The 10,527-nt window shown below is 44.7% G+C and overlaps 1 protein-coding gene across 3 annotated transcripts in view; it reads right to left on the bottom strand.

Moving 5' to 3' along the window:
* Positions 1-747: 747 nt before the first annotated feature.
* Positions 748-10,527, bottom strand: part of SLITRK3 (SLIT and NTRK like family member 3) — a 45,440-nt gene continuing 35,660 nt past the window's right edge. For 2 of the 3 annotated variants that reach the window (XM_028731465.2, XM_028731466.2), the window contains exons 3-4: positions 2,543-2,656; positions 748-1,710 (exon numbers count right to left, since the gene is read on the bottom strand). In XM_028731465.2, coding sequence (XP_028587298.2) covers positions 1,655-1,710; positions 2,543-2,656 — 170 coding nt within the window. In that variant the 3' untranslated portion in view covers positions 748-1,654. Of the gene's footprint in view, positions 1,711-2,542; positions 2,657-10,527 lie in introns of those variants that run through there. The other variant, XR_003706923.2, reaches the window with a different exon arrangement.

Raw genomic sequence — 10,527 nt, 5'->3', positions numbered from 1 at the left:
GCTCTCACAAAATAATAATGATAATAATAATTTTATTATTTATACCCCGCCCAACTGGCTAGGTCTCCCCATCCACTTTGGGCAGCTTCCAGCACATATAAAAACATAAAAAACTGCCATACTTTAAAAACTGCCTCCAGGTGTCTTCTAAAAATTGTGTAGTTTTTTATCTCCTTGGCATCTGATGGGAGGGTGGTTCACAGGGTGGGCGCCACTGCCAAGAAGGCCCTGCTCCTGGTTCCCTGTAACTTCACTTCTTACAGTGAGGGAACCACCAGAAGACCCTCAAAGGTGGACCTCAGTGTCTGGGCTGAATGATGGGGGTGGAGACTCTCCTTTAGGTATACTGGGCTGAGGCTCTTTAGGGCTTTAAAGGTCACAACCAACACTTTGAACTGTGCTTGGAAAAGAACTTGGAAATATGGTGAAATTAAAACTAGGTTGCAATGAAACCCCTTTTGTGCGTGAAAACATTGAAGTGATTCCATCCACTCATGCACAGACCTAGAACTCTTCAACTCAAGTAAGAAACCATCTGCTGGGAAGTTTGTTTTCCTTAATCTCTGCATAGGGTGCCATTTCAGTTCTAATACCATTCTCAATTTTAATCAGTTACTGGATTTGTCTCTTTTGCTCAGCCAAGCTGCCTAATGGCTATTGGATAATGGTTAGAAGAATGCAAAGAGTAAAGGAAACCATGGCGGCTCATAAGGAAAACACCAAAATCCATATTATTGTAAGACCTTTATTAGGCCAACCAAAAATGTGTGCAAACTTTTGAGTTCTGCAGAACTCTTCATCAGGCTACATGATAAATGGGGCAAGGCTGGCAATGGAGAGGGGGGCACAAAAAAAAGTGAAACAGTGAAATGTGCATCTGGTCACACCTTTAAGATGGAATGAGGGAGGAGGTAGCAGACATGGAAATGGGGTTCTTTAGGTGCTCTGCAGGTTTTGGGTTGCACCCAGAGCTGCTAGGAAGACAAAACTGCTTCTGAGAGCCATCGCTCCGTGGTAGAGCATCTGCTTTTCATGCAGAAGGTCCCAGGTTCAATCCCCAGGAGCTCTGGGGAAGTCCTGAAGAGCTACTGCCCAACAGAGTAGAACATTTTGAGTTAGTTGGGCCAATGGTCTGACTCAGGAGAGGGCAGCTTCCCATGAAAATACAGTGGTTCAGGCCCCATATATGAAAATACAAAATCCAGCTGTTACTCAGGAGAATGCAACAGCAATCTTTTTAAAAAAAAAAAATCTGGAAATTAAATGTGCCATGTTGATAATGGTCCTGGTAGTAGCTGCAACCTGGAAACAAAAATCAAGATCTTCATAAGACAAATCCCCTGTGCTTTTGAAGCTTAAATAAAATAATATAATAATAGGCACAGTCCACAGGGAGCATAACCTGAGCAAACCATGAGTTTCTGCAGCTGCCATTCATTGCCCTGGAACTTCTGCAACTGTTCTGTTGGGTTGCTTCCCTGTTGGGTTGATTCACCATCGGGAATCATTGTAGAGCCAGAATTCTTCTTGGTATTGTTGCTCCACTGATGGGAGCAGGTATTTTGCTGCAGGATAGTGCATCCACCTCTGAAATGAAGATTCCCATCTTCATGATGAAATGGTAGGTCCCAGAATTATCTCCTTGATTCATTCCTTATCTTCTGCCTTGCCTTGATTGATCTGTAAACTGCTTTGGGCAGCTTTTTCTGGCTGAAGAGAGAGAGGAAATATTTAAATGAATAGTAATAAATAACCAAACTTTTTGTTTTGTTTTTTTAAGGATGAAATTACAGTTCTAGAAGTCAGCACCCCTCCCAGGCCTTAGTGCTTCCGAATGATGCAGTGATTGCATCCACTCATACTGAGACCTTGAATATGTCCACTAAATTAAGAAAATAACCTTGAATCAAGCTATCTTAAGTTCTCAAGGAATCTGTCTTCCTTAGTGCCTCTCCACACTTTGGCTTAATGTGGATGGTGAATCCTTGTGCCTTTTTGTCTGTGTGGGTTTCTCCAACTACTGCTGCTCCACACTTTCTCCCTCTAAATTAAAGGATTGCCTGATACAGCTCTCCAATTTGTAATTTGTAATTTCAGAGCATGCAAACCTCTGGATTTAGGGAGGAGAAATTGTGGAACAGCAATAATTGGAAGAGAAGAACACATGGATGAGGGGAATTTAAGGAGACAGAAGGGGTTCACAACCCATATTAAGCTGAGGTATGGATAGGCCCTTAATCTCCACATAAGTGGATGCCATTTCTTTTCATCATCTGAGTACTATTCTTCAGACTTTTCCCACTTCTGACTCTGTTCTGAGTTGTTTCGATTCATGGCAATGAAATGCAACATTTATTCTGTGGCCTGCAAGATTCATTTTGGTGCCCTTCCTTAAACAATTGACGCCATTGCTGGGATGTTGGTCTATGCAAATTTAACAACGTCATCATTTTTAACTGAAAGTTGCTTTGATTACATTTTGGAGAAAAGCCACACACAAAATACTACACATGAATGAGTACATATTAATTCTTGAACTGACAGGCAGTCTGGTCCAGTGCATAGAAAGCTTGCGTCAGATTCAAATCCGTCTTCAGCCAAAAGGTCATGGGGTATCCTTGGACAAGTTGCTGTCTCTCAACTTCTGGTGCATTATCTGTAAAAAACAGTAATTATTATTGCTTTACAGCAGTGATAGGCAACATTTTCTCTGTGGGTGCACCCCTCTCCCAAAGTTCATTGCCAGCTGCACATAGTTGTAATGCAACTGCTGGGGCTGGAATCAGGAATTCATGGCTACGCCTCAGGTGCTGAGCCAAGAAGGCAAAATGTTGGAGCAGATCCCTAGACCAGGGATCACTGGCATGGGACCCACTTGCCAGTGACTCCTCATGTGTTTGCAAAAGGTCTCAGTAAATATCCCCTCAAAATTATACAATATATGAGGAACTGCTTACTCTTCTAGTTTGCACCAGCTCAGCATCTCTTACACTGAACGCATATCACAGGAGCCTGCTGATCAATAATCACATAGTCCAAAATTGGAGTTAGTTGACTCTACAGTCATACCTCGGGTTGAATGTGCTTCAGGTTGACTGCTTTCGGGTTGTGCTCCGCGGCAACCCGGAAGTAATGGAGCATGCTACTTCTGAGTTTTGCCACTCACACATGCACAGATGCTCAAAATGACATCATGCGCATGTGCAGAAGTGGCAAAACATGACCCGCGCATGCGCAGACATGCCGTCGCAGCTTACATTCTATTCAGGATGCGAACAGGGCTCCGGAACAGATCCCGTTCGCATCCTGATGCACTACTGTATTAGCAAAAACACAATCTGCACAGACTTGGTTGAGCGCCAGGCCTAATGAGCTCACTCCTGGTGGTCTTACTCCATGAAAATTAGTTTCTGAGACTGAAAGCCCCCACATCCTCACAGCCATCTAAGTTCCCTCCTCTCCAGGGCTTTTTCCAAGCAGTCAGAGACTGTGCCTGAATGTAGCCAACCTCTCCTCCACCCTCTTAATGCCCCTTCTGGTTCTGGGAGACAAGGGTGGAGCGGAGCTTGTTGCAGCAGAAGAGGGAAACACCTGTGACTCTTCACCAGCCTGACTCATCTCTGCCTCTTGGGCTCCCTCATCCCACTCTCCTGCTTCAGCTTCTGCCTCTGATTCTAGACTTCTCTCTGCCACCGCCTCTCCCAGCTCACTAAACCCTGTTACTTCTTCAGCTTCTGACACCTCCTCTTCCTGGTCTCCTCTTCTCCCTCTGACCATTCATCATTGTCCCACTACCACTCCCCGGGCTCTGAGGATTCTTCCCTTGGTGGTTCTCCAGCTGGTTCCTCTCACCGTTCCTCTGCATCCAGCCATTCCATGACAACATGGCACCATAAACATGCCCACATGTCACTGGATGCCAGGAATGGACACCCACCTTCCCATCTCTTCTGAACAACAGAACTCCAAGAGGGTCTCTCTGTAAGTGAGTGCAGGGATGGTTGATGTAGGTCCCCATATTTATGAGATGGCTTACAGGGAGAGGGCATTCCCAAACCAATTTGTGCTATTATATCTATTTCTATTATTTGTGCCAGCCATTAGGCCACACACATTATGTCACAGTAGCTATTTTCTGACATGCCAACCCTCCTTGGTACCCATTTGGTGTTGTGCCATGCCCCCACAGCAGGCATGCTGTGGCTGGAAATCATGGCATTCTGAGAAAGTTCCACATGTGCTCACTGGCTCAAAAAAGCTTGGTGACCCCTGCCCTTGGCAGTAAAAGATGTTTAGATACTGTGGTGAATTGTCTCTCTCAGGCTGGCCATTGACTGTTCTCCACAAGAAGACTATAAATCCCAGTGTTGTACCAACATCTGTCCTCCAACATTTTGGAAGTATTTGTCTCCTGGGAAAGAAGTTTCCATTTTTCTGCCTCTTTCTCGGGGTTCTTTAGAATTTCTTTAGAATTCTGCAGACAGGGAAGAAATTGGTTCACTTGGCATTGGAATGTGAACTTCCCCAATTTGCAATTCCTGAACCAATAAGCCAACCAAAACACAGCTCTCCTTCAAAATTCGCACTTCTCCAAATTTTGTGATGCAGTTCTCTAACCCAGAAGTGTGCATCAAAATGCATATATTAGTGAAAATAGCATATAAAACATATCAGAGAAATTTGCTTGCAAAAAAGGTGTCTATTAGGCCAAATTGCAAACAAAATTGCATATGTTAGGAAGAATGTGTGCAATATTTCATGCTGTTTTTAAAGAAAAAAAATGCAAATTGATGTGGCAATGTGACAAAGCGAGTTTAAGATTGAGAAACTGAGAGAACTTAAAACTGACAATCCTATGCTCACTTAACTTGCTTCTGAGTACAGTAGACTGTAGTGTAGGATATTACTGTAAAGATATTTCCACACAACAGAAACCAAAATTGCACATCATGTAATAATAATTTATAATAATAATAATTTATTATTTATACCCCGCCCATCTGGCTTAGTTTCCCCAGCCACTCTGGGCGGCTCCCAATCAGTGTAACACACACACACACACACACACACACACACACACACACAAACACAGCCTTTTTGCTTCTTGTCCTTTAGATGGCCCTAATACAGGTGTGCAGAAATGGCCTCTCAAAATTCTCCCCCCTATTTGTGGGCAAAGAAATTGGAAATAACTTTTCCACTGAGTATCTCCAGTGTAGAGGTCAGGAGAGAAATTCTCCAGCAGTTTCTCAGGGGTGGATCTCATCATTAGCAGAGGCATGTCTGGCCTTAACACTAACCTCTTTCTTTCCTTCTTTCTTTGCTACTCCTGGACATGCCCAAGACCTACACCAATTCTCAGCCATTTTGTGAATGGTGGGGCAAGTAGCAGTGTCAGCCCCCACAAACAATGATGGAGAATATTCAGTGAATATGCAATGCCTTGAGGACTGCCTTGCCCCACATGAACCAACCTGGGTCCTTCTCCATGTGTCTCCTCAGGGGGTGGGTGGAGGGGGGCGGTGGCATGAGAATGAGTGTTTCATGTAATGTTGTCCCCAGTGGCCCTATCACTATTTGTTTTTAGTCAACAATCAAAATCATTTTTCTTCAGCAGGCCTTTGGACCTTAATTTTCTGGTTATTAGTGGGGTGGGATGTTAGTGGGCTGTGGACCAGTGGCGGAGCTTCATGCTCAGGCACTGGGGGGCGGAGAGCAGGCGGGGGCATGGCACTCCACCCGCAGAGGTGTGGCGCACGTCCTGGGGGTGTGGCGTGTTGCCCGCAGGGGCGTGGCGTGCGTCCTGGGGCCGGGCACACCGCCTGCAGGAGCATGGCACCCAGCTCGGATGGGGGAGCAGCCGTGATAGCACCCAACTGGGATCGTGCTGCTGGGGGCGGTGCGCTCCCCCCCCACTCCTCTTCCTCCGCCAGTGCTGTGGACCTGTCTTTTATCCATATTTTCAGTGAGTGGTTTCAGATGTTATTAACTCTTGTTTTTGCACTTGCTTTTAATATTAGGTTTTGTAAGTGTGGGGGGACAAGAAAGAGCTTTTAAAGAAATGTCTTCAGAAAATTATCTTCTGAGAAATTGTAGCCCACAGCACAGAAATGTGTTGATTATGGTATTGATGGCAGTGCTTCCAAACAACCAGCAGTTTTACACTGTAGAGGTGGTTTCCACATTACATCTATCTATGTATCTATTGGATTCATACCGGTTGGCCTTCAGTCTGCTCATCCCCCATGATTCACTTTTCAAAATGCAGGTCAGCCAGCTCAGAGTTAGTGCTGTGACATCATAAAACAGAGACCTGTGCATCAACATGGAATTACGGTGTCCTCGTATCATAGGATAACATAGGCCATGTTGATATGGATTGTTCCTGGCTGTGTGACAGCACCCTTAAAAAAACGCTTTTCTTCCTTCCTTTCTTCTTTGGCAAGATTCCCCGCCCAAAAGTGAGGCAGGTGAAGAATACGATTTGCTCCCTTGTTGCCAACAGGTTTAAGAATAATCAGCAGATGGTTTCTGAGTGAATAATCCAACTGGAATAATGTCAACACCACTATTGAATTTGCTCCTCTATTGGATTATTCTCAAGATAAACTACAACTTGAGCTCATTAGGTACATGAATTTCAATCCCCCTCCAAGTCGAGTGATGCATCGAGGAGAGAACAAATTAAAAGAAATGTGGCCAGCAGTGGAAAAGGATTTGCAGAAATGGCTTCTAAGAAGCTCTTAAATATTAAATGTTATGTTTAAATGTTACCAGCATGCATATAGAGCAATAAGTCTATTGGCACTGGGAATCTTTGTGGAGTGGTCTTAATAATTTAAGCAAAAGATGTGCTCCTTTTTTCTTAGACCAGGTGCAGGCAGTCCCTCCCCTCCCTCTGTTAAGGCCTTCATTCCCTTGGAAGTTACATCCCACAGGAAGTAATCTGTCAGGGGCCACATGCTAGTAATAGGTGGGGCCAGATGCCAGATACAAAAGTGGGTGGGGCTACCACATTTAACTCCTTCTTTCTAAGACCTTTCTTCCTGCTCTTTCTCCTCTCCCACTGGGCTGCTAGGCGAGGAACAAATCACTCTCACCAGGGAGAGATGGGGCAGTCACAGGGACCCAGTGAGGTAGAGGTAATTTATCTGCAACACAGTGGAAACATAATGGAAGCTGGCATGATAGATCATGTGGTTGTGCTGGATGTGGACATCCAAAACTTTTGCAACATATTATTTGATCCTGTTCAAGACATTGCCCAGCTGTGGATGAACAAATTTATTGTTTACACAATGGCTACAATTTCCTTTTTCCAGTGAGCATGTAAGTAAATCAAGCCATTCAGTTGTGTGTATTCAGTTCTCAAGCCCTCTTTAGCAGTTGGTTTCTTAATAGCTGAGAAGGTAGCAGGGTCCCAATACCTCTTAATGGATATATTCAAGATTAACAGTCATTCCTATGGATATCCTCTCAGAAGTAAGTCCTATTGAATTCAATGGGACATGGTAACTTTAAATCACCCCCAAAGAATTGTGGGAACTGCAGTTTACCTCTTTCATAGCTACAGCACCCTTAAGAAACTCCATTTCCCAGGAGCCTGTGTGTGTGTGCGTGTGTGCTTTAGATGTGATTTAAAGGCATGGTTTGTATTTAGCCTTATTCCCAGGTATGCATATATAGAATTGCAGCCTAAAAAGATGTCCACAAAAGCATTGTATTTCAAAAGCATAAGTTCCATTCAATTTTAAATTTATTATCTATAAAAATTGGGCATAGAAATGTGTTCACACACAGTATGAAAAACAGAGTTGGTTGGGTGAATAACCTGCTAGAATCTGGCCTCTAATTGTAACGGTTGTCAAGCTGGCAGTTAATTTCTTTCCTTTTCTGACAATAAAAATTCCTTCTTTTCACAAGGGAATATTAATGCTCAGAATTCTCTAGTGATGGCCATTAGCCTAAATGGCTTCTTCAAAAAGGAATGGACAAATTAATTGCAGACAGGTCTATTTCTGGCCACGATAAATGAACTGAGTGCCCATAGTTCTGAGGCAGTATATTTTTGAATAGCGTATTCTGGAGAAAACAAAACTGGATGACAGTTAGCTTCATAACCTCCTCCCCACCCCATCGCCTTTTGGGGAAGGGCTATGGCTCAGTAGCTATGAACCCAAGAGTTCCAAGGTTCAGTCCATGGTATCTCCAGGGTGAGGCCCTTCTCTGAAATTCCAGAAGAGCACTGCTATTGAATGTTGACAGGGTGCTAGACTACAGTTCCCATCATCACTGACCATTGACTATGCTAGCTAGGGCTGCTGGGGATTGGAGACCAGAAATATCCACCTCTGGTATCGACAATATTCAGCTAGATGGACCAATGGTTTTACTCTGCAAAACACAGCTTCCCACGTTCCTACTGGAACATGGATTCAGTCTGAAGAGGTAAGTGTAGGCTTTGCTTTACCTCAATGGCATAGTGTGGGTTGCCAGTGCCCAGGGCAATGTAAGTATTGCACCCATTAAGGCAAGTGTTGCACACCCTAACCGGCACCTCCATGTGGCAGTGCTGCTGCTGCCAGACAGAGCTGCAGAGCACCAGCAGGACATACATGTGCACCTCCTCAGGTTAAGGCACCACTACCACCACTGCTGTGAATCTCGCCATCTGCCCACCTCCCCTGCCATCAAGGAATGCTGTGCTGCTGAGAGATACAGGAGCCCATCCTCTCCCTGCTCCTGTTTGGCATGTTGTTCAGGTGCGGGATGGAGAGCACCTCTGGTTGGGGTGGCAGCTGCAGAGGTGTGCCCCTCAAAAATTTTGTGCTCAGGGAAATCGTCCTGGAAGGTACACCTCTGCTTTAACCTATTTTTAAAAGGAAGTTATGGTGGCATTTTAATTCGGCTGTTTTCATTTTCATTTCATTTTTTTTAAATAAAAAAGCACATGTTGAAAATGTTTTCCATCCCTCACTGAGCTTTATCTACTCACCTTACATAATCATGATGTAGCTGATAACAAAATGCCTTAATAATGTACTGAAAGTATGAGATACTGGATAAATACAACATTTCCCAGATTAATTGTGTTTGTGAGCATGTGTGCATGTGTGGGCGTGTTATAAAAAATAAACCCAAAACTCAGTGAAAGGTTTGCTTGGCACTGTGTATGCTATCTGCTTTCAGCATATTCTCCACATAAGAAGTCTGACATTTATAGGAAAATGGCCTATATTTTTCTTGAAAATGCCACATGTGCTAAATATCACATTTAAGCACAAAGCAAAAGGCAGCTGTTTGCAAACAGAGAAATCAGAAGAGACCTTAGGAGCTTCTGTTAACACCGAAGTCTTTTTTGCTCATTCAACCCTCAACCCCTTTCACAGTTTGATACTTGCTTTACACTTGCCATTTATAATTTACAAGGAGAGAAGGGGAGGGGGGATTCAGTTTATCTAAGTGAATCCGAAGCTTAAGATACTGCCCCGAGAAAATGTCACAGAATGGGATTTGTTGCTTGTCTCTTGTTCAACAAATCAGAGAATCACAGAAATGTAAAGTTGGAAGGGGCCCAGGGGTCATCTAGTCCAACCCCCTGCAATGCAGGAATCTCAACGAAAGCATCCATGACAGATGACCATCCAATGGGCTGCAGCCTGGTAGTACAGCACATGCGTTGCATACAGAAGGTCTCTGTTTCAACTCTGAGCATCTCCAGGTAAGGCTGGGATTGTTTCCAGTTTGAAATCTTGGAGAGTCACTGCAAGTCAGTGTAGACAAGACTGAGTTAGCTGGATCAATTCAGGATAAGGTAGCGTCATATAACCCTAAAAGGTCATTTTTGGATGCCGCAAAAAAGACCCATGCAAAGAGTAAAAAGGTAAAGGTAAAGGTACCCCTGCCCTTTCGGGCCAGTCTTGACAGACTCTAGGGTTGTGCGCCCATCTCACTCTAGAGGCCGGGGGCCAGCGCTGTCCACAGACACTTCCGGGTCACGTGGCCAGCATGACAAGCTGCATCTGGCGAGCCAGCGCAGCACACGGAAACGCCGTTTACCTTCCCGCTGGTAAGCGGTCCCTATTTATCTACTTGCACCCGGGGGTGCTTTCGAACTGCTAGGTTGGCAGGCGCTGGGACCGAGCAGCGGGAGCGCACCCCGCCGCGGGGATTCGAACTGCCGACCTTTCAATCGGCAAGCCCTAGGTGCTGAGGCTTTTACCCACAGCGCCACCCGCGTCCCCATGCAAAGAGTACATTTGGTTAAAAATGGAAATGGACCACTGTAGCCGCTCATGTAAAACCAAGGATGCTGGTCTGTATCAAGACAGCTCTAGAGAGTCTATGCTGATCAACTCCAGGCAGCATAACCAATAGTCAAGGATGATGGGAGTTGTAGTCCAAAACAGTACCCAGTTTGGGAAGGCTGATATGAGTTCTCTGGCGATAGGGGGGGGGGGAATAAGGGAATTTTGAAGAAAGACATATGCAGCTTCAGCTAGGAAGCTGGAGAGCTAAATCCCATGA

This window comes from Podarcis muralis, chromosome 6 (assembly GCF_964188315.1).
Source record: "Podarcis muralis chromosome 6, rPodMur119.hap1.1, whole genome shotgun sequence".
NCBI classification, from domain to species: domain Eukaryota; kingdom Metazoa; phylum Chordata; class Lepidosauria; order Squamata; family Lacertidae; genus Podarcis; species Podarcis muralis.
Note: the sequence above shows the minus strand (reverse complement) of the source record. Positions and strands in the feature narration are given on the sequence as shown.